Source organism: Balaenoptera physalus (genome assembly GCF_965194825.1).
Source record: "Balaenoptera physalus genome assembly, chromosome: 13".
Classification (NCBI taxonomy): Eukaryota; Metazoa; Chordata; class Mammalia; order Artiodactyla; family Balaenopteridae; genus Balaenoptera; species Balaenoptera physalus.
Window position 1 is genome coordinate 85,448,652 of NC_138892.1, and position 27,715 is coordinate 85,476,366.

General features: G+C 36.5%; 1 protein-coding gene across 1 annotated transcript; it reads right to left on the bottom strand.

The window, feature by feature from the left end:
- Positions 1 to 205: 205 nt before the first annotated feature.
- On the bottom strand, positions 206 to 27,715 carry SMCO2 (single-pass membrane protein with coiled-coil domains 2; the record flags this gene model as incomplete). The annotated part of the gene is given in 11 exon segments (XM_082419936.1): positions 206 to 2,148; positions 2,151 to 2,176; positions 6,789 to 6,964; positions 8,004 to 8,060; positions 9,537 to 9,593; positions 13,054 to 13,144; positions 18,207 to 18,356; positions 19,019 to 19,104; positions 19,108 to 19,155; positions 25,628 to 25,742; positions 27,588 to 27,715. Coding segments are annotated over 11 exon segments (1,104 nt in total). The 3' UTR covers positions 206 to 1,978.

Genomic DNA, 27,715 nt, shown 5'->3' on the forward strand with positions numbered 1-27,715 from the left:
ACTAGAGGAAACCCTCGCACAGAAACGAAGACCCAACACAACCATAAATTAATTAATTAATTAAAAAAAAAAAAAAAGAATAAAGAGACTTTATTAAAAAAAAAAAAATACTAGGTCCCTCCTTCTAAAAAAAAAAAAATATATGAAGTGCTGCCTTCTTTAAAAAAAAAAAAAAAAAAAAAAAAAAATTGTATAAATTTTTTTTTTGGCCACGCCACGCAGGTTGTGGGATCTTTGTTCCTTGACCAGGGATCAAACCCCTGCCCCCTGCAGTGGAAGAGCGGAGCCCTAATCACTGGACTGCCAGGGAATTCCAAAATATTTTTTTAATTAAAGAAAAAAAGGAACATACAAACTGGTTTGTTGAGCAATTTGCTCAACCAAGTTTCTTGATTCTGCCTCTGTCCATGGCTCAAATTTTACTCATGCTGTTATTTTCTCTGAAATGCCTTTTCCTCAATCTCTTCCATGAAAATAGTATCTATCCTTCCAGACCTATTCAATGTGAGGAGAACTGAACTGCATTCCACACCTCCATTTGTCAGCATCCTTCCAACCCCACATCCATCACGCAAGCAAATATCATAAAATCCACCCTTACAATATCTACCTCTCCCATCATCTTCTTTTTATCCCCATTCCCACCTCTTTAGCTCACCTGAACCACTGAATGGCCGTTTAACTGATCTCTCACAAACTATCTGCCCACCTACTCCAGTCCATTCTTCATGGTTCTACTAATCTTGCACAGTTCAATTATAACTATTTTTCATATTGCAAATAATGTTCACTATTTCCCCATTACCTACAAAGCTAGGGATAAAAATGCTCCAGTCTGGCTTTCAAAACTACTGTATCAATTAGACTTCCTTTTTAAATATGCAACAGAACCAACTCTGGCTACCTTAAGCAGAAAAAGACATGGGCTAGTTCACAAAATTGAAGTTCCCATCATTTTCCTTTTTTGTATGATTGTTCTCAAAATTCTTATTCTTAGAGAATGTCTGATTCAGCATATCCCCAACTCTTGCTAATAGGAAGACAGGGAACATTCCTTCTTCTTGTTAATAGGAAGACAGGAACAGAGAACAATAGGAAGACTGAAAAGCCACCTATAACTATGCCCACTGAGAAAAGAAAGTTCTTTCAAAGCAAAATCAGGGTGCTGTTACCAAAAGGAGAAATGAATGGTAGGGAGCGAGACCAAAGAATGTCCACTATATTCAAAATATGGACCCAACTTGGGCTTCCTTGGTGGCGCAGTGGTTGGGAATCCTCCTGCCAATGCAGGGGACACGGGTTCGAGCCCTGGTCCGGGAAGATTCCACATGCTGCGGAGCAACTGGGCCCGTGTGCCACAACTGCTGAGCCTGCGCTCTAGAGCCTGCGAGCCACAACTGCTGAGCCCACGTGCCACAACTACTGAAGCCCGCGTGCCTAGAGCCCATGCTCCACAACAAGAGAAGTCACCGCAAGAGAAGCCCGTGCACCGCAACGGAGAGTAGCCCCCGCTCGCCGCAACTAGAGAAAGCCTGCACGCAGCAACAAAGACCCAACACAGCCAAAAAATAAAATAAATAAACTTATAAAAAAAAAATATGGACCCAATTTGACTGAAGTAAAAATGGGGAGGAATTCTGTGCTTTCTTTTCTGAGACATCAGAGGTCAAAATGGGGGAAATAACCACCCATGAAAGCTAATGCCTGATAGTCTCAGTGTCCTTGGGGGTGGGGGAGAAGAGAGGCTAGTGGTTTGAAGGAAATGTTTCTAAAAATGCATGCAAAGATTCAAGATGTCATTGTGAGTCATGAGGATAAAGATAAATTGTTTTCATTTTTTCTGTTATCAACCAATTTCCACATAACTACAATGTCCTTTGCAAAACACCCTATAGTGTTTTTTAAAAAATAAGTTTACCACTGTAATATAAGAACAGCCAGAATTTTATTAGGAAGAAAGTCAGTAGGGTAACTATCTTTAGGAGGGTAACAAGTCTTCCACTTCCAAATTCAAGAAAGGGGCAATAATCTCCCGCAGTTCCCACATTCTGCGGCACCCAAGCATTGCAGGGAGCACCTTTTCAAATATAAAGGTAGCATCAAAAAATAGTATGTAACATGAAAGTCCAGTGAAGGTGAGGACATAAACATGATGAAAATCCTCAGTGCACATTTCCTAGAAGGAAAGAAAAACATCTTAACAGAATGTGTTAAGAACATTCTGAAGGATATAGAGAACAAACTAGTGGTTACCAGTGGGGAGAGGGAAGGGGGAAAGGGCAAGATAGGGATAGAGATTAAGAGACACAAACTATTATGTACAAAATGAATAAGCAACAAGGATATATTGTATAGTACAGGGAAATATAGCCATTATTTTGTAATAAATTTTAATGCAGTATAAGCTATAAAAGTATTGAATCACTATATTGTACACCTGAAACTAATATAATATTATATATCAGCTATACATCAATCGATAGATAAGTAAACAAACAAACGAATAAAAAAAAAACGTTCCAAAGAAAACCACACTGATGTGACTCTTGGTTCCTCCACCCATGTAGCTCTATAAATTCAAGTAAGTAACAATTTCTCTTAAACACTGTTGACATCTGCAAAAGAAGGAACTTGGGGTAGATGGACCTAAGTCCATCCTAGGGCTGGCACTGGAATTCTAAGATTCTAAAGCCATGAAACAATGAATCCCTGGGTTACTGTGGGGCTCTTTCCTTTGAAATGCTCTTCTCACACTCTAGTAGTTATTGCCATCTCTACCTCACTTGTGAGGTATAGGATGCCTATTTGGGGGGAAATAAAGGCACGGGCAGTTAGATTTTCCTCAGGGTACAAAATACCATGTGACAAGTGGAATTCAGCTCTATCAGGGTACAAAATACCATGTGACAAGTGGAATTCAGCTCTCTCTATCAACAGTTTTATCCCAGCACCAGACATGCCCCTTTTGTATTTTATTTATTTGCTTTGAAGTCCTTGCGTTATTATTTTCTAATTATAAATGCAATACATGATTGGGGTAGAAGATCTGGAAAATCCAGAAGAACACAAAGAACAAAAGAAATGTCACAGATAATCCAGTTGCTTGGATATAATTACCTTCTATAATAGATTTCAGAAGAGCAAGTCTAGAGCACAGTTAAAGCTAGCTATGGATCTATTTTGTGACCCAACTCAGTGGATTCCATGAACCTGAGCCAAGTTTCTTGGCATTATTGCCACTGGCTATCTCTTGGCAGTTACACAAATCATTGCTTCTACTTCACACATTTATTAAAGAGCCAATGTTCTTAAAATACTCTATTATGAAGAGGCTTTGATGGCTGCTAAGGTGAAGCAGAGATGTCCTGTCCTCAGGGAGCACTAAATCCAGATTTGTTCTTTCTTATGAAAAGAAAAATGACTCACTACCAAAACATATCTAGTAAATAAATACTATCTTCCTAAATTCCAAAATTAATCATCTTCAGAAATACTAAGCTGGAACATTCTCAAAGAAACACATTTTAACATTAATTTTTAAAAAACTTTTTTTATTTGGCTGTGCCAGGTCTTAGTTGCGGCATGTGGGATCTACTTCCCTGACCAGGGATCAAACCCAGGCCCCCTGCATTGGGAGTACAGAGTCTTAGCCACTGGACCACCAGGGAAGTCCTAACATTAATTTTTTAAAGAGAAAAATAGCTTTTTTCTAAATTATAGATAACTTGGAAAACAGAGAAATGAAAAAACTATAATCCCATCACTTTAATATAATCAGCTAAGTTTTCTTCTTTCTTTCTTACCTTTCCTCCTTTCATTTATTCATTCTTTCTATTTTATTTTAATTTTTTGTTTTTTCTTTTATTTTGTTTTCATTTGGTTTGTTTTTCTTTTGGTTTAGAATGTATCCTTCTAGTTTTCCCTTTCCTTCAATGAACACTCCAGGTATGGATGGATTCAGACCTATTTCTTGATACTACTGAATCACTTGATTTTTATTTACAAGTCTATATAACTTAAAGTTAAAAATTTGTTTTCTATTATTCAGCAAATAAAAGAACATGTATAATATTTATTTTAAAAGGCTCAGACATTTTTCTTTGGAAAACTTCATAGCTACTAAATCAAAATAAGTTTTTTCATGATATCACCTGTATAAAAACCAAAGGTTAGTGTCATTAATAGTATTATTCATTTTGAATTTATCTTCTGTAAAGAATAAAAACATTCTTTTGACTTTTGAATACTATTTATTTATTTATTTTTCAAAACTTGCCATGCATAACAACATTGTAAATCAATTATACTTCAATTTTTTAAAAAAAACTTGCCATGCATAAAACCTTTAATCTTTTTTTCCAAAATGTTCACATTATTTGTGGTCAATACATAGGGGAAGACTATAAGGGAACTGAGGGATTGGGGATAATACCAGAAAGAGGCCACCCTCTGAAGCTAAAAACAGCAAAATTGATACAGAATGATTGACTTAGTCTGTAAGATAAACCTCCTCAAAAAAGATAATGTATAAATATGCTTAAATGGAACCAGCGTGTTACCAGTTCTCTGACAAGAGACTGGACAAGGTCTCAGGCAATCTTAACTAGGATGTAATGACGTGATGAAAGATGGCCAGTTCAACTGGATTAACTGCCCATATAACACAATTAAGTGATCATCAAAACGCATTCACTTATTTACTTATTTGTCTGTTTGTTTTTGAGATATAATTCACATGCCATAATATTTACCCTTTAAAGTGTACAATTCAGTGGCTTTTGGTTTAGTCACAAGGTTGTACAACCTTCACCACTATCTAATTCCAGGAAATTTTCATCAAAATTCCCCAAAAGAACAGTTACTCCCAATTTCCCACAATCCGTAGGCCTGGCAACCACTAATCTATTTTCTATCTACCTGGATTTTCCTATTTTGAATACTTCATATGAATAGAATCATATAACATGTGGCTTTTTGGGTCTGACTTATTTAACTTAGTGTAATGTTTTCAAGGGTCATTCATGTTGCAGCATGTATAGGTAACTTTATTCTTTTTTGTGGCTGAATAATACTCCATTGTGTGGATATACCACATTTTGTTCACCTATTTAATCAGTTTAACCTATTACAATCCCACTAGTAATGTCTGAGGATTCTGATTTCTCCACATCCTCTCCAATGCTTGTCATTGTCTGTCTTTTTAATTACAGTTATCTTAGTGGTGTAAAGTGATATCTTATGATTTATGATTTCTTTCTTTTTATTTTTTTTTTGGCCGTGCCGTGCTGCTTGCAGGATCTTAGTTCCTTGACCAGGGATCTAACCCAGGCCCTGGCAGTGAAAGCACCAAGTCCTAACCACTGGACCACCAGGGAATTCCCAATATCTCATGATTTTGATTTGCATTTCCCCAATGACCAATAATGTTTTCATTGTGCTTTTTCACTGAAAATGTTTTCATGTGCTTTTTGGCCATTTGTGTATCTTCTGTAAAGAAATGTCTATTCAAGTTTTTTGCTCATATTAAAAATTAGGCTGTTTGTCCTTTTGTTGTTGAGTTCTAGGTGTTCTTTATAGAGTCTGGATACTAAATCCTTAATTTCCAGAATTCTGAAAAAGTTGATTCTGACAATTTTTTCCAGCTCTCTCATTGATTTTATGGAGGAGGAGATTTTCTGGGGTCTTTACTCCACCACTGACATTACTCTTCACTTATTAATTTAATTAATAAATTAATTAATTTAATATTTGTTGAGCATGATGAACATATTTTATATTTCATATCCCCCAGTGATCCAGATCTTGCCTTCAAGTAGCCCATGGAGTATTAAGAGAAGACTACAATGGAAATAATTTAGTTGCAATAATATGCCGTGGGTACTTTGTCAGGATTATGTGTCAGGTACAGTGTGTACACTCAAAAGAGAGAGCTGAAGACTCTGCTTGGGTTGGTGGTTGGGGATTAAAGAATCAAAAAAGCTTTTTTAAGAGATAAAATGGTTTTTATACCATTTTCATTACATTTTTATAAAATTGATTTAACTCAGTATCTGTGCACGTATATGTTTGCGTGTGAAAACATAGCCAGATTCTACTTAACTTTCACATCTTCTCTAGTGAAAGAATAAAGCAAAATAAAAAGCTAAAAAAAAAAGCTTTCTTAGAGGAGAGTACTACTCAGGGCATATATGATAGTGTGACATCTCCAGAAAGAGATCCAAAGAGTCAGAATTTGACAGTATGTACATCTTCAATATCATACAAGGGAGAGGTATCCTGTCTAGTAAACAAAGGTTTTTCAAATCAGCTTAGCAGGTACGTTCTTTCAGTGGAGATGGCTGCATCATAACTTGCAGACACCATCCTTTAAGATTTATGTATATATAGTTATCTAAAACAATAAGAAAGAAATATCTATTATCTATATATCAAATGCAATAGGTATATGTCTTGGGAATTCCCCGGAAGTCCAGTGGTTAGGACTTGGTGCTTTCACTGCCAGGTCCCGGGTTCGATCCCTGGTTGGGGAACTAAGATCCCACAAGCCGTGCAATGCGGTCAATAAATAAATAAATAAATAAGTAAAAGAAAATACTGATTGACAATTTAAAAAATAAGAAGAAAAATACTATGGCTTAATAAACAAATAGACTTTTAAAAAACAATAATAAATATTTATTTTAAAAAAAGATAAATTCTTAGTCAACCCTTGAGGAAATTCAATCTTGCTATAGTCCATTCATTTTGGGGACTCTGTCAGCCCCCAGAGGTCCCTATCTCTAACTTACCACATTGTAATGCAGGGAGGAGAGTTCTGCCCTAAGTGGGGTGGTGAAGCCTGAGGAAGCAGGGGCTCCCTTGCTTCCATGCCCATTTCTTCAGGACTCTGAGAGTCTGTTTTCCCTTCTTGCATTTGGTACATCCCCAACTTTGTAGTCAGCAGAGTTATGTCCTTGCAAAAGTTCTGGGAAAAAAAGAGGAATCATTAAAGAAAAATGATTCTAGATGTCTGCCCTTCTCATTGGAGATGATGCAGAGTGCCTTTCCTCTGGAACACTTCAGGGGCCCACATTGCAATCACATATGAATCATGTGAGGAGGTCACTGGCAGGTGCGTACTCACCTAAGAAACTTACACATTCACAGAGTGAGGTAGCACCATGGTAAAAATTAAATGAAACCCACCTGCTAATTCTTAACTACTGGATTATTCAGATAGAAAGATAATTATCCTTTTATTGAATTCATCTATTCAATTTGTTCAGCTATGCAAAACATATTTATTGACTGATTCCTACCAGGCACTATTTTAGGATACAGCAGGTAACAAAATAGACAAAGAATGGGCATTCTATTGCGCATGCGTTTTTTAACAAAATGGGCAAAAAATTACATGTGCGTTTACAGGGGTTGGGTGACAAGCAATAAACAACTAAACACATATATACATTAGATATTATAGACTACATGCTAAAGAGAAAGTAAATAATGTGATGACACAGTAGCTGAGGTTTGGTGGTGGGAACATCTACTCTATCTAGATAGGTGGGATGATTAGGCACCTCTGAACAAGTGACAGGTTGATTCCTTCATTCACTGTTTCATTCAGCCATTCACATTTACCTCCATATATAAAATCTTGTGGGAGGAGTTCCGAGATGGAGTCATTTTTCTGGCTAGGGGAGATTAGGGGAGGTCTGGGAGATGAGAGGACATTTGAGCTGAGCCTTGAAGAGTGGATAATATGTAGACATGGAGGATAAGCTCCAGGTGGAGGAACTGTAGAAGCAGCCCAGGGGTATGAGAGCCTGGAAGTACACCACACCTGTGAGATCTTCTGTCCGCCCAAAGCAGAACGTCAGGAGGGGAGAAGAGGTGAAAAGGCTACAAAGAGACCTGTATGTGGCACACTCTCAACTTCTAGGGTAAGAATTACCTCTCTATGTAGATTTAAATCATTTTATTTTATCATTATTTGAACTTGTGTAACTGTGAAATCTTACCTCTATTCTTGCAACGAGTTTTTCCTTTAATTCATGAGCTTCATTACAAGTATCTTCCTGAAAAGACACCCACAATTTTGGATAAAATGGAAGTTATATTTTTTGGTTTATACAATAAAACCTTACTCATTCTGATACCTCTTAGTTGTAAACAGGCTTCATTGAAACTTACTTTTATTTTATTTATTAAAATCCTTCCTCTTAGAACAAATTCATGGTGCAATCATGATAAATTGCAGGAGGTATCACCAAAAGATTAATAAATTATTTTCAATACTTTAAAATATAAATTTACACAATAGCAGCTTATTATAAATCATCTTTTTCTCTATCCATTACTCTCTTATTATAAATCATCTTTTTCTCTATCCATTACTCTCTCCTTGCTCCTTAAACTTCTACCAGGACACTAGTTGGAGAAACATAGTATGTTTCTGAGAAAAAAAGAAAACTATATTTCTTCTAAATATTTTTAATTTATAATATATAAATGTAAGTCATCATTATGTTAGTTTGAATACCTGGGCCTTATGGTTTAGCAAAAGAGCTGTCCGCAAAAAGTGTCCGGTTCCTCCTTTCTTCCCATGTTTCCTTTAAGTTGTCAGTTAGAGAGAACAGGTGGTTTAGGTTGGTTTCTATCAGTAAGATCAAGACATGGGCTGAAAGCAAACCACCCTCTTCTAAGATGTGAATGCCAACTGTACATATGTCCTGAGTAAATAATGCTTTGAAAGGTTTTTAATTAATCATTCCATAACTGACTTGCAGGATATGTTGAAAAGCAAAGCCAGAGTAGAAAAAAAAGAGTGTTCTGGGATTCAAGAAAGATGGGTTCTGGAGGTGCCATTTCTAGAAATTGATTCTTAAATAAGTACTTGCAAAAGCAAGAAAAGATATGGATTTCTGAGGCATAGTTTGTGATGGTAAACATTGATTATAAAGCCCCAAATAGCTAACAAAATAAATTTAATAAACCCCCAAATCAAATCCTACATCACATAAACAGTGAAAAAGTAAAATGACACCTAGTGGCCTAGCAAGTTGTTGAAGAAAAAAATGCTAAGTGAAAAAAAGCAAGTTGCAAAACAATGTATATAATATAATCCCATTAAAATAATAATAATATGATAATATATGTATAGAAAAATTTAGAAGAATATAAATATACTAAAATGTTCACTTTATTTTTGAGGGAGTGGGATTATTTTTCTTTTTTATATGAACTAGTTCTATAATGTTTTAATTATTAAAATAAGCATGCATTACTTTTGCTAGAAGAAAAACTATTTTTTAATGGGGGAGCAAGGATAAGACTGGTTCTTTTCATGTGGAAATATGAACAAGTCACTTCATGTTTTTGAGTTACGCTTTTCTCTTCTGAAAATAAGGGCGTAGACTAAATAATAGTAAGTTCCCGTCTAGGTCTAAAATTCTGAGTCTCTTCCATTGAATTTTGGATTCCATTCACTAAAATTTGAGATTTCTTTGAAGAACCGTTTTTCTTCCTTAGTTATAAAGACATTTTATCATTACCTGGACAAATTTGTTTTCCGTTTCTCCTAATTGCTTTTTAATTTCCATGATCTTCTCCTTTAAAACTAAAGGATATAGAACAAAAGTTGCAATGAATGATGTGTGGAATTGAAACAGAACAAATGACGATTTTTAGAAGAATACTCATTCATGATCAAATAGTTTGAGATTTAATAGAAGCTACTTTTTTTGCATACTGTTCTGGGTGCTGATCTCCAAAATCAACATTAAATCAAATCAACAAGACATCATTGGCTACATCCTGTGTAAGTGGCCACTGAGCTAGGCATTGCGCTTGTTGTGAATGTTTACCCTCAAACTGCTTATAGAGGATGTATAATCTACACCCCTTTTTTTTTTTTTAACAAGTTCATTCATCACCAGCCCCAGAGTTGTGTGATTTAATTATTTAGAAAGGAGCTGTGAGATACTAATCACGTTTTACATGGTGCCCTAGCTTATTTACATAGTAAATATCTTGACACAATACTTATCAAAGATAATTGTACCAAAGATAACTGAGATAGGAGTCAGTCTCAGGATGAAAGTTATATTCATATGGAGATTTCAGAAAGCTTCGTGGACTTGGGGGCTCAATATCAAGCAACACCCAAAGGCCACTTCGAAGTCCTTTCCTCAGCTTAAAGGTCTCTTAAATTTGTTTCTGGTGTGTGTGTGTGTGTGTGTGTGTGTGTGTGTGTGTGTGTGTGTGTGTTTGTGCGTGTTTAAATACTTTCACCAGTCTTCCCCTCCTCTCTCTTTCATGCCTTTCTGAGTCATTCTATTGACTCATGAAAAATAAATGAGTCAATACATGTGATATTACTTTATTATTATTATTAACTTACTTCTCCTTTAATTTTCCCACTCTTTGTTTGCCATTCCTATATTTATTTCTAACAGTCTTCACTTTTCCCTCCACCAGAGTAAACCTAGAGCCATTCCTACTGACTTTGCTTCTGTAACAATTATATTTAAAACTTCTTACTTATTATATTACTGTATTTGTTTTTACGCAGCCTTTCCCATCAGCCTTTAGTCTTAGGACAGAACTTGTGTCAGTTTTTTAAAGTCGAGACTTCCCTGGTGGTCCAGTGTTTAAGAATCCGCCTTCCAATGCAGGGGATGTGGGTTTGATCCCTGGTCAGGGAACTAAGATCCTATATGCCGCAGAGCAACTAAGCCCGCATGCCACAACTAGAGAGCCTGCGTGCAGCAACTAAGACCCGACGCAGCCAAAAATAAATAAATAAATAAATATTTTTTAAAAAATGAAAAGAGTTAAAAAAAATTTTTTTTAAGTCACAGTTATTGAGGTATAATTTACGTAGAGTAAAACTCACCTTTTAAAAGTGCACAGTGCTATGAATTTTGACATAGGCATACTGTCGCTGGCATGTAATCGCCACTACAACAAGATGTGGAATATTTCCATCACACCCCAAATTTCCTTGTGTCCCTCTGTCAATCTCCTCCTCCCTTTCCCCACTGGACTCCAGTGACCACTAATCTATTTTTCATTCCTATGGTTTCGCCTTTTTCAGAATGGTACAGAAGTGGAATCATGAGTCTAATCTTCCAAGTCTGGCTTCTTTCACTTAGCATAATGCATTTGAGATTCATTTATGTTGTTGGATGATTAAGAAATCCGTTCCTTTTTTTTTAAATTAATTAATTAATTAATTAATTAATTAATTTATGGCTGTGTTGGGTCTTCGTTTCTGTGCGAGGGCTTTCTCTAGTTGCGGTGAGCAGGGGCCACTCTTCATCGTGGTCCACAGGCCTCTCACTATCGCGGCCTCTCTTGTTGCGGAGCACAGGCTCCGGACGCACAGGCTCAGTAATTGTGGCTCACTGGCCCAGCTGTTCGGCGGCATGTGGGATCCTCCCAGACCAGGGCTCGAACCCGTGTCCCCTGCATCAGCAGGCAGAGTCTCAACCACTGCGCCACCAGGGAAGCCCAAAATCCGTTCCTTTTTATCGCTGAGTAGCATTCCATCATGTAGCATAAACCACAGTTTATCCACTTACCAGTTGATGAATATTTGGGCTGTTTCTAATTTTCAAGTCTGTGCCCATTTTTTTAGAGTGTATACAAAGCTGTATATTTCCAGGAGAGAGAATCTCCATACGTATTTGTGATGCCTTCCCTTTTCATATTTTTTTTGCATTTGCAAAATATGTCTGTTTATATTTATTTATTTATTTATATTTTTTAATTTAATGTTTTATTTTATATTGGAGTATAATTGGTTTACAATGTTGTGTTAGTTTCAGGTGTACAACAAAGTGATTCAGTTATACATATACATATACCCATTCTTTTTCAGATTCTTTTCCCTTTTCATATTATCCAAGCCTTGTTGGTTTGTTTTTTCACCTCACCTTCATTTGTCTCTGTGCTCTTCTATCTTACTCTCTTCATTCTTTTGATATCCATCCCTCCCTATCCTTTCCTCCTGCTGAAATCTTCATTCCTGTAATACTGCTGACTTTTGGAGGACATTTTTTAAAGCAGAATATTTCTTGGCCCTTGTCCTCTTCCCTTTCTTCATAGTTTGCAATTTCCAAAGCCCTAGATAGTGGTAAAACTCTTGACTTTCAACTAGCACAAAATGAGGTTGCTATGTCAAAATGTTGCACTAAATCTTAGTAAAAACTGGGTTTTTTTCCTCAGTGAAAAATCTGTGCTTATCTGTAGATGGCTTTTAATATGGGAGGGGTCTAAATAAATATTACCTTCCAACAATAAAAGAGGCATTTTTCTCCTTTACTTCTTTCGAAATCCACTTAATTTAAATTTGGCTTGAACTAAAGCAGAGGCTGGCAATTTCAATAAAAAGAGGTAGTTAGACACAGACTTTTTCCATTTTTATAGGCTTTTCTTCAAATGCCTGAAGTTTATTAGAGAAGAAAAACTACGAGCCAGGGCTCTGAAGTCTAATTCTTATCCAAAGTTGATCACTACTTTTCTAACATTCTGTGACTCTTTTAAAAAGGGAAAATTAAACCTTTCTCAGAAAAGAGTCTCTAAGAAATGCAAGGACACAAAACAACAGGAAAACTTTGGAGACTGTGAGAACTAACACAAGAACTCTTCATGAAGGCATCAAAGACAAACACAAATATATCTCTTACATTCTAAGGATACAGTTCTTCACAAATATGTATTTCCTGCATGTTTTCTCTGTACTGTTAGGTGCTGGGATACAAATATTAAGAGAAGATTTCCCTTAAGGAACTCATCATTATCTTAAATGGCATCGAGATATAAACCTGCCAAATTTGACTGAGTTTCTAGGTAGAACAGAAAAATCTACACTTTTAGTGTTGTTAGAGAATAGAAGTGGTGGTACCCAGGTGAAATGTGCTCAGAACTGACCACCAGAGAGCTCTCCTCCTTGTGACAGAAGATGGGTTTTAATTCTTGTTATGACCTGTTAAACAATAAATGGGGTGGGAAGAGGTGGTAGAGTCCCCACAACCTCCCAAATTTTCTTCCAGGCCTCCAGCTTACCTCAATGTTTGCCCCCTGATCAGAGTCAAGGTCCTGGTGTGACTTCAGCTTTTCAATTTGGTCCTCCAGGGACATCACCTCACTTAATAAGCTACAAACACACCAAGAGATGGACTAAGTCCTGTGGCTTAAGAAAAATCCCCAATGGATCATCTTTTTTGATCTTGAAAGATCATTTTTGACCTTTCAAAAATGAAATCCTACTCCTATATAAGAGGACACTTGGGTAGTAATTGTGGTGGAATGGGAAGTCATAAATGCAATTCAAGAAAGTAAAAAACATTCTAAGTAATCTAGATAATAGTAAAGAAGTGTAGTCCTAACTGGATATAGGAGCAGAAATGTAAAATGACTAAAATGGAAGCTTAGTTAAATTTCTAGGAAAAAAAAACCCACAGAAAATCTTTGGGACCTAGGACTAGGCAAAGAGTTCTTAGTCTTGACACCAAGGGCGCTACCCATAAGAGGGAACATTGATAAACTGGACCTCATCAAAATTTAAAACTTTTGCTTGGCCAAAGACTCTCTTAAATGGATTTACATGTCACATATCCAGCAAAGGTCTTATATCTAGAATATATGAAGATCTCTCAAAATTCAACATTAAAAAAAACCTTGCAATTAGAAAATGAACAAAAGACATCACAGACTTTTCACCAAGAAGATATGTAGATGGCAAATAAACACATGAAATGATGTTCAACACTATTAGTTATTAGAGAAATGCAAATTTAAACTATGAGATATCACTGTAAACTTACCAGAATGGCTAAGGTGAAAAATAGTGATAACACTAAATGTTAGTAAGGATGTGGAGAAATTGGATCACTCATACATTGGTGGTGGGAACATAAAATGGTATAGCCACTCTGAAAAATAATTTGGCAGTTTCTGTCAAAGCTAAAAACAAACTTACCATGTGACCCAGCAATTTCACTCTTGGGCAGTTATCCCAGAGAAATTAAGACCTGTTTTCACACAGGAAGCTGTACATGAATGTTCAAAATAGCTATATTCATAATAGCCAAAAACTAGAGAGAATATATATATGAACCATGCCATGGAATACTACTCAGTGATGGAAAGGAAGGGACTGTTGATACATGTGACAATCTGGATGAAACTCAGGGAAATTATGCTGACTGTAAAAAACAGTCTCAAAAAGCTACATAACTGCATGATTGGATTTATGTAACATTCATGAAATAACATAATTATAAACACATGGAACAGATTTGTCTTGCCAGGGGTTAGGGATGGGTGGGAGAGAACGAGTGTGACTATAAAGGGGTAACACAAAGGAGTCTTGTGCAATGACACAGGTTAGAATCTTGATTGTGCCTCCTTGTGACAGAAGAGGCTACACTTGTGATAAAACTGCATAGAACTATGCACACACACACACACACACACACACAAATGAGTGCACTTGTAACTAGTGAAGTCTGAATAAGCTTGGTCGATAATACCAATATCAATTTCTTGGTTTTGATGGCATACTAGAGTTAGGCAAGATGTTACCATTTGGAAGGCTGAGAAAAGGGTGCATGGGACTATCCTGTATATTTCTTTGAAAACTCCTGTGAATCTATAATTATTTCAAAATAAAAATTATAACAAGAGAATATTATTAATATTTTTAGGCCAATACATTTGACAATTTAGATGAAATGGGCAAATTCCTTGAAAGATACAATCTACCACTAAAATATACTCAAGAGGTAGATAGCCTGAGTAGCACTATAACCCTATATATCAGTAAAGAAATTAAATTTGTAGTTAAAAATCTTACCACAATAAGATCTCCAGGCAATATGGCTTCACTGGTGAATCCAACCAAACATTTAAGAAAGAAATTATGCCAGTTTTACACAAACTCATCCAGAAAATAGAAAGTGTGTGAAAACATCCCAATTTTTTCTATGAGGCAAGCATTACTCTGATACTAACCCTAGGACATTACAAGAAAGAAAGACGCAGGTCAATATCTCTCATTAACATACATGTAAAAGTTCCATTTTGGTAAGCTGAATCCAACAACATATAAAAAGGATAGTATATTATGACCAAGGAGGATTTATTCTGGGAATTCAAGGCTGGTTCAGCATTCAAAAATCAATCACTATAATTCACCATATCAAGAGACTTATAAACAAACAAAAAACATGATCATTCATAGATGCGGCAAAAGCTATTGAAAAAATTCAGTATCATTTCTGATTTTAAAAACAACTCAGTAAACTAGGAATAGAGGAAACTTTCTCAATCTGAGAAAGGGCATCTTTAAAAACAAACAACAGACAAAAACCCAGATAATATCACACTTAATTCTTTTCCTGTAAGATTGAGAACAAAGTAAGTAGGTCTGCTATCTGCTGTCACCCCTCCTATTCAACATCGTATTAGAAGTTCTAGCCAGTATAATAAGGCAAAAAAAAGAAGTAAAAAGAATACAGATTGGAAAGGAAGATAGAAAGCTCTCTCTATTTGCAGATGACATAATTATCTATGTGGAAAATCCCAAATAACCTATAAAAACTACTGGAACTAATAAATGAGTTTAGCAAGGTCACAACACAAAGTCAGTATACAAAAGTCAACTGTATTTCTATATACTAGCTATTAACAATAAGAAATTGAAAAATTTTAAGTACCATTTATAATAAAACCAAAAACATGAAATACTTAGGTGTAAATCTAACAAAATGTGAAATATCTGTACACCGAACATTATACAACTCTGATGGAAGGAATCAAAGAAGACAGAAATACTGTGTTCATGAATCAGAAGAGTTGATATTGCTAAACTGTTAATTCTTCCCAAATTTATCTATAGATTAATGGTAGTTCCAACCAAAATTACAGCAAGATTGACAGGCTGATTGTAAAATCTACATGGAAAAGCAGAAAAAAAAGTTAGAATAGCCAAAACAATTTTGAAAAATTAGAACAAAAATCAAAGACCTACTATATAGCACAGGGAACTCTGCTCAATATTCTGTAATAACTTAAATGGGAAAAGAATTTGAAAAAGAATAGATACATGTGTATGTATAACTGAATCACTTTGCTGTACACCTAAAACTAACACAACATTGTTAATCAACTATACTTGAATAAAAAATAAAATTTTTTTAAATTTTTAAAAAAAGAAAAGAAAAAGAAAAAAATTATCAGATAATAAAAATTAGTATTTGACTTAGAAAAAAAAAGAACAAAATTGAATAACGCTCACTACCTAATTTCAAGACTTAATATAAAGCTACAGTAATCAAGGTAGTGTGGTATTACTGAAAGTATAAACATATAGATTATTGGAACAGAATAAAGAATCCAGAAATAGATTCACACATATATGATCCACTGATTTTCAACAATGATGTAAGGTAATTCCATAGGAAAAGTAAAACTCTTTTCAATAAATGTTGCTGTAACAACTGGATATGCATATGCCAAAAAAAGAAAAAAGAAAGGGATCTTGGGATATACACATGCAAAAAAAAAAAAAAAAAAAGGAACTTTGATCTCTACCTGGTATGGACCGCATGTTTGTGCCTCCTCAAAATTTATATTTTGAAACCCCAATGGCCCAATGGGATGGTATTGGGAGGTGGGATCTTAGTGAGGGAGGGAGGTTTAGATATAGTCATGAGGGTGGAGCCCCCATAATGGGATTAATATCCTTATAAGAAGAGGAAGACTAGAACTCTCTCTCCCCACTGCAGGAGAAAGCAGCAAGAAAGTAGCCATCATGCAAAATATCATAGTCATTTACAGTTTGTCAGTTTTTTACAAGTATAAACATACACCTATTGGGACCTCCCTAGTGGTCCAGTGGGTAAGACTCCGCACTCCCAATGCAGGGGGCCTGGGTTCGATCCCTACTTGGGGAACTAGATCCCACATGCATGCCACAACTAAGAGTTCACGTGCTGCAGCTTAGAAGGCTGCACATCGCAACCAAAATATCCTGAGTGCGCAACTGAGACCCAGCGCAGCCAAAACAAACAAACAAACAAAAACAAAAAAAAACATACACTTATTATAGGACCCAGCATTCCAACTTCTGATTATTTACCCAAGGAAAATAAAAATATGTGTTCACACAAAAAACTACATGTGAATGTTTACAGTGTCTCTATTCATGATTGCTAAAATAATCTAAATGTGCCTCAATTAGTGAATGGATAAACTGTGGTATATTTATATAATGGAATAAAAGATATAATTTTAGTGTATGTGAATTTTGCACTAGTTTCAAAAATGGAAAGAAATTTTAATGTGCAGAATTTGAATTAATAAAAACACAGAATCTTTTAAAATCCGAATATTATTCATGCTCTGGAAGAAAACAAAAGGCCATTTTGAATAGGATAGTCAGGATAAGGCTGATGTGAAGAGATGTTTAGCTGTCAGGTATGGTGATGTTTAACTGAATGTAAAGAAGATATTTAACTGAAAGGTAAAGAAACATCTAGAAGAGTAGCCCTGCATTAGGAAAGAGTTTCGAATGTGGCAGGAAGGTTCAGAAGGCCAGAGGAATTTATTTCTAAAAATAGTTTCCATTTATTAATTGTTTATTATGTACCAGGCTCTGTATTAAATGCTTTACATACGGTATTTTATTTAATACCCGCAGTAAACCAATGAGGTGGCTGTCATTACTCCTTTTTTATAGAAGAGGGAAAGTCAAGGCTTAGAAAAGGTTGATTACCCTATCCAAGAAATGTCAATGTCAGGATTCAAACCTGGGTCCCTCTGACTCCAAAGCCCACTCTCTTTATACCAGTGACGGGACAAATAACAACTTCATCACTTCTGTTTCATCTTGAAACTTTCCACTTAAATTCAGATATGCATTAACAAATAAACTTTAATAGTTTTTTCATGCCATACTGGTTGGATCCCTTTGGACAATACTGAATAAAACTCAAGGATCATTGGGAACTTCAACACGTCCTTTTGATAACTATTAATGTGGCTTCAAGGAGAGAGCCTCTGAGGGAAGTCCTTCCCTTGAGAGAAGAGAGAGCAAAGATGCAGATAACTTATTATCCTAAAGACTTTACCACCTTAAACCCAGAATTTCTTAAGTTTCTGAAGCTATGAAACTTTTCATTATTTTCTGACCAACCCTGACACCCTACAATTACCTCTTCACTGTGTTTTCTGTTAGGTTTATTTTTTGTATAATACTTTTAATTTTTTCCATCCAGCCTATGTGATCAGCTCCAAGTTCTTTCACTTGTGGACCCATCTGTGTATTCCAGTGGTTTAGCTGGAAGAACATGTTCTCCTGACTCCTACAGAAATAGTATTACAATCAATTTTAAGGTAGAAAATGGGAAAGCCTGAAACCCTCTTTCTCTGGATGGCAAATTGGTCTGCTTATTCATTTTCTGTCACCAAAATGGGCCAGGTAGGCACTTAGGCTTCAAGAAAGGAGTTTGGACATTTATTTAACATCCATTTTAACAGATCTTCATAAGGCTGGAGAAGACAAAGCATGTTTTACATTCAGTAAAAAATGTAGATATATTTTTAATTTCCCTGTATGGAATGAATGTTAAATATTTCAGGATGGTGGTTGCATCTTGGTGAAGGAGAAGAAGTTATACAATAGGGAAAGGGTCCATAAGGATTTAACGGTACATTTTTAATAGTAATTATAATAATTTTCATCTCTAGAAAGTTATCTGAGAGTGATAAGACATGCGTTAATCCCAGGCTCCGAAGAAAAGTGTGTAAAGAGAACTCCATGGCTTTTCCTACATCCCTAGAAATGTCCTTCTTCGGCATTCTTGCTGGAACATGTAAGTAGTTACTTGTGCACATGAGTGCTTTATGGTTCAAGACATGTATGGATTTTAAATCTTCTAGGCTGTCCCTAAGTTCTCTGCTAAATTTCATTTTCCCCTCCACAAAACATTATTAAATGTTCCCTCTTGCACACTCCAGGGCTTACCATTCAGGGATGTTCTCCTTTGAAAACTGCAAAGATGCGGACGCCTGGGGATCTTCTTGTTGAACGTGATCTCTTCCTTGCTCATCCTATTCACTCTGCAGGTCCTGGTCGTGCCCAGCCTCCAGCTCCAACATATCCTGATAAAGATCATGAAGAAAGCAAAGCAGAACAAAAGGGTTATCACAAGAGGTGGTGGCCCCTCTATGGTACCCATGCCCCCTTCTCTGGGGGCAAGCACATAGCCCCCTCTGAGGCTGGAGTCTTCTGATGCATCTGTCAGATAGGCTGACATGCCCTCCTGCTCTGTGACAGAGGAAGGCTGGGGCAGGGACGTGGAGAGTAGAGAGAACAGATCAGTTTCTTATTGGAATATCTGTGTAAATCACTGACCAAGTCAACAGGAATAACATTCACATACCTCTACAAATTGCCTTCATGTACATCATTTCTTTTAATTCTCATGATAGCCCTGAGGTGGATAAAGGCAGGTACTGAAATCCCCTAGGCCATTCCTATTTAGTGATTTGGTCAAGGTCATATGGTGTAGTGAGTTAAGTGATGACCCCAAAAAGATATGTCCATGTCCTAATATGAGGGGCCTGACAATGTGACATTATTTGGAAAAAAAAAGAAAAAGAGAGCGGTTTTTGCTGAGGTAATTAAGTTAATAATCTTGAGGTGAGATTATCTTGGATTACCTGGGTGGGTCCTAAATCCAATGACAAGTGTCCTAATGAGAAACAGAAGAGGAAAAGACACAGAGAAACTCGTGAAGACGGAGGCAGACTGGAGTTTATGCAGCTACAAACTAAGGAATGTCTGGAGCCAGCAAAACCTGGAAGAGGCAAGGAAAGATTCTCCCCAAGAGCCTTCAGAGGGAGCGTGGGCTCGCTGACCCCTTGATTTTGGAATTCTGGCCTCCAGAACTAAGAGAGAATACAATTGTGTGTGTGTGTGGTTTTAAACCACCTAGCCTAATTTGCTATAGCTGCCACAGGAAACCAGTCGACATGGCTGGTAAGTATATGGACCAGAACTTGAACTAGGTTTTCTGATTCCAAAACCATGGAATTGTATTTAGGACTCGGGTTCAGATTAAAGAATACCTAGTCCCTACCACGGGCGCTCTCACAACCCAGTGTCACCTCACCAGTGATGTAGGTTTATTATCACATTTACAGATGAAGAAACCAAGGCTAGATTTTCCAAGTATTATGTGACTCCACTATCTCTTATCTACCTCTTCATAAATAAAAAGCATCCACAATTTCAATTTCTTTCCACCAAGTCTTTGACCAGGATATTCAAAAGCAGCAGAAACACTGTGATATAGAGAAAGATACCACATTGGGAACCAGAGGACCAGAGGTCTAAGTCTTGTTCTACTGCTGTGGGTGTTGAACAAGTCACTTAACCACTGTAAAGCTCAGCTTCCTGACCTGTAGTAAGAAAATGGGGCCAGATCATCTCTAGAGTTCTATGTCCAATAATCGATGGTGATATTTCTTATCTTTATCAGTCATTTCACGGTAATGGTTAATATACTGCAAAAGAGTCAAAAGGCAGAAGTAGAAACAAAAAGAGTTTTTAAAATCTGCAGGACTGAACACATAAAGAAATGTGTGTGTTTTTTAAATAACAGACTAAACGTGTATTTGCACGAAATACACAGTCTAAGGGCATTATTTTCCATTTACATGTAGCTCTTTGACGAGCTCACGTCTCCATTTGGATGTTTCCTAGGCACCACAAACTCAGAAAGTAAAAAATGGAACTCATCATATTTCCCCTCTACCTTGTTCGGGTCCCCATCCTTGCAAATGGTCTCCCTATCCATCCAGATGCCTCTGCCAGAAACCTGAAAGAAGTTCTTGAATTGCCACGGGAGACATTCTTTTCCCTCTTCATTACCTATGTTATATCCACTTTGTGCATACCCACTAATACCTGTCATTTAAATCGGTGTACTTTTTTCCCATCCCCCCAGCATCACTGCTCATGGCAGCCCAGACAGGGCCCTACTTTGAGTCAGTTCTTGACTCCTGTTGATGTCCTGGCTTCCCGTCTGCACGCTGCTCTATCCCTACCTCAGTGTCCTGCCTGCCTGCTTGCCTGTCATGCCTTTTCCTGCACCCTGCCTCTCTCACAACACAGTTTCTCTTTGGCTTCAATATCTTTGCACGTGCTGTTCCTTCTTTCTGAAACGCTTTTCTTCCCTCCAGCTCATCCTTCAAACCTCAGTTGTCATATCGCCAGTCTTCTCCCTGTACAGCCCTCCCTCCCGTGTACCTCATGGCTCATCTGCTACTTCTAGGATGGATCTTACACAGCCACGTTCCTGTCTGAGTCCCTCCTAGCGTGTGAGCTCACTGAGGGGAAAGGATTTTATATATATGTACCTTAGCACATAGGGGATCCTCAGAAAGTGCTTTTAGAATAAATAGGCTTCAGAAACAGTCAAATACATTCTGCTTGTGAGAGATGCAAACAAAAGCAGGAAATAGGAAAGTTTGTTCACTGACCTGGCATCCGAAATCGACACTGTATGTAGCAGTGCCAGGGATTAGCAATGTGAAACCAGAGCAAAATATTCACTTCTAAGTATTTTAGGGGGTTTGGATGGTTAGACATGGCAGCTTTGGCAGTCTGGCTAAAGAGCCTATTTTGTTAATTAAACCAACAATTTTTTCTTTACTCCTCTTAATTCTTTGTCCATTTTCTGAACCTGTCCTTTAAATCTTTCTCTTATAAAAGACAAAGATAAGGCTTCCCTGGTGGCGCAGTGGTTGGGAATCTGCCTGCCAATGCAGGGGACACGGGTTCGAGCCCTGGTCTGGGAAGATCCCACATGCCACGGAGCAACTAGACCCGTCAGCCACAACTACTGAGCCTGCGCGTCTGGAGCCTGTGCTCCGCAACAAGAGAGGCCACGATAGTGAAAGGCCCGCGCACCACGATGAAGAGTGGCCCCCGCTCGCCGCAACTAGAGAAAGCCCTCGCACAGAAACGAAGACCCAACACAGCCAAAAATAATAAATAAATAAATTCAAAAAAAGACGAAGATAAGATTATGCAAAGTAGAGACCTCCTGGTTTGTTTTCAGAGAATAAGAGAATAAGGTTTCTTCCTAAAGAAGTCATATATTTGTCCTTTTGTTAGCAGATAGCCAAATTTTTTAATAATTATTTGTTAATTATGTGATTGCCTATGGTTTATTTTTATGTAATTATAGAATTTTCCATATAAACAAACATAAAGAAATACAATCATAAATTAAAAAAAAAATTTTGTTAAACCGTTATGCCCTGATTTGAAGTTTGTAAGAAATAGTCTAACAATGCCTTATACTCTGAGAGTGTGTACTATTTGATAAACTCTTACAGAGTGAATAATTTTATTATCTAATTAGACTTATTCTGTCCTAGGCCAACAAGTGATGATATCACCATTCACTGACTAACAGGATTCAGCAGGGCTCACTGAACCACAAGTACAGAGAAGTTGTCCTGGAAAAGTAGTTCTAATGGTAGCAGCTCTTACCTGGAGTCCAGGGACAAGGCCCCTGCAAAGAATCAGATGACGCTATTTATAGAGTTATACTTTCAATTCATGTGTTCCCTAAGATCATCCCTACGATCACCTCAATTTCCCTATTTTCTGTTCCCATCCTAAGACTACTCTTCTAATTCAGTTCCTATTATTCTTTTTTTTTATAACAAGTATCTGTCTATCTGTTTCTTTCCACTTTTTGTCTGTCTTATTATTATCTATACTCCACATGTCTAACTCCATTCCTTCACACCTTCTATCCCCTTCTATTTCTTTTGTTTCTTTCTTTCCTTACTGCAGAGTCCTTGAAGGTTAAGTCCAGTTTGGGATATTCTTTGAGGACCTTTCCTTCTATGGATTGTAGAGTTAGCCATCCTCAAATCCAAAATGTATTCAAAAGAGAAGTAGACAAAGAGACGAATCCTGAGCTTCCATAGGGGGCTGGATAAGCCTAGGAGTAGGAAATACCCACTCTATCATTTCTGTATGTTTTTCTGACTGGTTGAAACCACCTTCCTCTATAGCCAATAGCCTGGGGAATCTATGGAGAGATCTGCTCATAAATAATAAAAGGGGTCTTGGCCATGCATTTGTTTTCAACTAAAGGAAAGCATAAACCCTCTCCAGGACAATCTCAGGCATTTTGTCCAAATTTCTCCATTCCATGTCAGCTGGGTGACTGAATTTCAGACTGAGAGAGGTTCAGACTGAATTAAGAGTAAATGGGTGCCCACTTCAGCAGCACATATACTAAAATTGGAACAATATAGGGATTAGCATGGCCCCTGCACAAGGGTGACATTCAAATTCGTGAAATGTTCCATATTTTTTGTGAAAGTAAAAAAAATCCCATTTTAAACTGCATCAAAAAGAATAAAACTCCTAGGAATAAACTTAACTAAGAAGGTGAAAGACCTATACTCTGAAAACTATAAAAAAATTAATGAAAGAAATTGAAGATGATATAAGGAAATGGAAAGATATCGCATGCTCTTGGATTGGAAGAATTAATATTATTAAAATGGCCATACTACTCAAAGCAATCTACAGATTTAATGCAATCTCTATTATTTAAAATATCCAGGACATTTTCCACATAACTAAAACAAATAATCCTAAAATTTATATGGAACCACAAAAGAACCTGAATTGCCAGAGCAATCCTGAGAAAAAAAGAACAAAGCTGGAGGTATCACCCTCCCAGATTTCAGACTTTACTACAAAGCTACAGTAATCAAAACAGCACAGTACTGGTACAATAACAGACACACAGATCAATGGAACAGAATAGAGAGCCCAGAAATAAACCCACACATCTATGGTCAATTAATCCATGACAAAGGAGGCAAGAATATACAATGGAGAAAGAACAGTCTCTTCAGTAAGTGGTGCTGGGAAAATTGGACAGCTACATGTAAAGCAAAGAGATTAGAACATTCCCTCACACCATATACAAAAATAAATTCAAAATAGTTTAAAGACCTAAATGTAAGAATGGAAACCATAAAGTTTCTAGAAGAGAACATAGGCAGAACACTCTTTGACATAAATTGTAGCAATATTTTTTTTGGATCTGTCTCCTAAGACAGAAGAAATAAAGGCAAAAATAAACAAATGGGACCTAATTAAACTTAAAAGTTTTTGCACAGCAAAGGAAATCATCAACAAAACGAAAAGACAACCTACTGAATGGAAGAAAATATTTGCAAATGATATGATCGATGAAGGATTAATATCCAAAATATATAAGCAACTCAATATCAAAACAAACAAAAAACCCAATCCAAAAATGGGCATAAGACCTGAATAGACATTTTTCCAAAGAAGACATACAGATGGTCAACAGGAACATGAAAAGATACTCAACATTGCTAAATTATTAGAGAAATGCAAATCAAAACAACAAGATATCACCTTACAACTGTCAGAATGGCTATTATCAAAAAGTCTACAAATAACAAATGTTGGTGAGGATATGGAGAAAAGGGAACCCTTGTACATAGTTGGTGAGAATGTAAATTAGTGCAGCCACTATGAAGAACAGCATGGAGGTTCCTCAAAAAACGAAAAATAGAACTACCATACAATCCAGCAATTCCACACCTGGGTATATATCCAGAAAAAATGAAAACACTAATTCAAAAAGATACATGCACCTCAATATTCATAGCAGCACTATTTATAATAGTTAAGATATGGCAGCAACCTAAGTGTCCATCAGCATGAATGGATAAAGAAGATGTTGTATATACACACACACACACACACACACACACACACACACACACACAATGGAGTACTACTCAGCCATAAAAAGAATGAAATTCTGCCATCTAAAGCAACATGAATGGGTCTACAGAATATTATGTTTAGTGAAATAAGTCAGAGAGAGAAAGGCAAATACTGTATGATATCACATGTGGAATTTAATAAACAATACAAACAAACGTATATAGCAAAACAAAAACAGACTCACAGATGTAGAAAACAAACTAGTGATTAACTAAAGGGGGGAGGTACAAAATAAGGGATTAAGAGATACAAACTACTATGTATAAAGTAGATAAGCAACAAGGATATATTGTAGAGCACAGGGAATTATAGCCAATATCTTATAATAACTTTTAATGCAGTATAATCTGTAAAAATACTAAATCACTATACTGTACATCTGTAACTAATATAATATTCTAAATCAGCCATACTTCAATTTAAAATGAGTAAATGGATCTCTCTAATGCATCTATTGGAAGACAATCTGCAATCCAGGGGGCAATTCTACATACAGTAATTTGCTCTGAGGTAAAAAATGTCACAGTTATTTCACAAATCCCAAGGAAAAAATAAGGTAATGTGCAATTCTTTGTATGGGAATACTAGTAAGTCCCTTGTGTAATAACAGCAGCCTTCAGAGGAGAGAATGCCTCCGTCTTGATTTTTAAGCCCTGAACATCTCACACCTATTATGAAGAAACCTTGAGATAATATCCTTGCTGCTTTGAGATATGAAATATGAAGTTCCTCTCTTCACCCACTGTGACATTTAAGTCTGTCCCTTACCCATTTTTTAGTCTCCAAATCATGAAGGAAGTCAGTTTGAGAGTTTTCAGAGAAAATGTCCTCATCATCTGATCTGTCCAAGATGCGGTCCATTTTGGTAAATTCCCTTAGTAAACTGTAAGTCACACAACTGAAAAAGATACTGTTATTACGTCTTCGGTCTATAGTTTAGGCCTGCCCTAAACTTCTCTAGAGGGGGAACACTGGATCTTTCCGGCCCCAAAGAGCACCTGCTATTCTTGTACTGATTTCATTCTGTGTGAATAATGTCTAGTGTAGTGCATTACATGAGATAGGAATAGAGAGGCTGGATAAATATTTGTTGACTGAATCAATAAATGATTCAAAGTGAGATTCTGAATTCTGAAGCCATTGCAGCTCTTTGTGTGTATATGCAAATGTGTGTGTAAAATAAACAAATAATAAATAAATATCCTTCTTTAAAAAGTAGAGTTAAAAAAGTATCATATGGTTCAAAGGAAAGGAGTAAGTCTGTGCTACCATCATGATTTCTAGACCCAAAATGTCCTCCTCCCAACATTTACTAGTTTCTTCTTTATTCTTCCACAGAGATTCTATGCCTAAATAAGCAGCTATGTTTATGTAAATATATACATGCCTTTTTTAATACAAATGAGAGGATATTATCTTGGAGTCCATTTCATATTAGTACCTATAGAGCTGCCTCCTTTTAAAAATTGTTATATGATATTCCATCATGAGGCTATATCATAATTTGCTAATCAGTTCTTTATTAATGTTTATGGACACTGTTTCTATTCAATTGCTACTGCAAACAATGCTGCAGTGAATATCCCTACATATCTATGTGTATACGTACAAGAGTATCCATTGGATAACCCTAAAAATAGAATTGCTGGGTCCATAGATACATATATTTTAAATTTTTGATAGATTTTACCAAATTATGCTTTGAAGAGGTTAAATCCATTTACACTTTCAGCAAAAATGATGAGAGTGCCTGTTTTCCCACTCCTTTTCTAAAACCATGTGTTAGAAAAGTTTTTGATCTTCGCCAATCTGGTATGTTTAAACTGGTATCTCACTGTAGTTTTAATCTCTTTTTATGAGTAAGGTTGAGCATCTTTGCCTGTACGTATAAAACTCATTTGTACTTCCTTTGCTATGATAATCCCTTGTCCATCCCCTACTGGACTATTGTTATTTTGCTGGGCTGCATATATGTGTATAGATGTGCACACACACACTCACACACTCAAGTATACTTTTGAATGAATTGCAACATACTTGTGATGGAGGCCTAAGGCAGTGGTTTCCTATCTGTGGGTCTTGAACCCTGAGTTGGGGGGCATTCTATACCTACCCTGATAGAAAGTGGTCCTGGAATGTATATACATTTCTATAGATTCAGTAAATACTGCTGAATGTTCCTAAATGTATATGCTACTGTTATTAATAAATTATAAATGGATTTTAAAACATCCTTGATATCATAGTAGCATTTTTGACATATGAGGGGTTCTGGAAAATCTTTTCCTTTAGAAAAGTTCTTCCAATTTAAAAAGGTTGTTAACCATTGGTTTATATTAGTATACATTTTTATCATGTATAAATATTTAACAAATATTTATATGAATGTGTGCTTCCTCTACTCTAGAAACCATATTAAATGGTTTATATCTTTAGCAGGTGAAGATGATGAAGGCACCAAACAATCAACATTTTTTCACAAATTGAGACTAGAATCTTGACCATTCCTATTCAACTGATGTCTGCCTAGTTTATGACCATAGGTCCCTTTACTATCTCACAGGACCTACCACAGTAGATATTCGCGAGATCAAAATTAGAAGAATTATAGAGAAGAATGTCAACCCCAACCCTGAACTTGGAAATCCCGTCATTCAGTCCTACCAGGCTGAGGAAGTCTCCAGACAGGACCCCAGAAACTGCCCCTGGGAGCTCAGCCCTGACTTACTTCTGCTTTGCGCCTTCAGCCACATGGATGTTTTGGAGAAAGCCATTGTTTTTCTCTGTCAACTCTTGCTCCTTCCCAACTGGCTTCATCTGCAGAAGCATCTTGACACTTAGCTTCGTGAGAGCCAT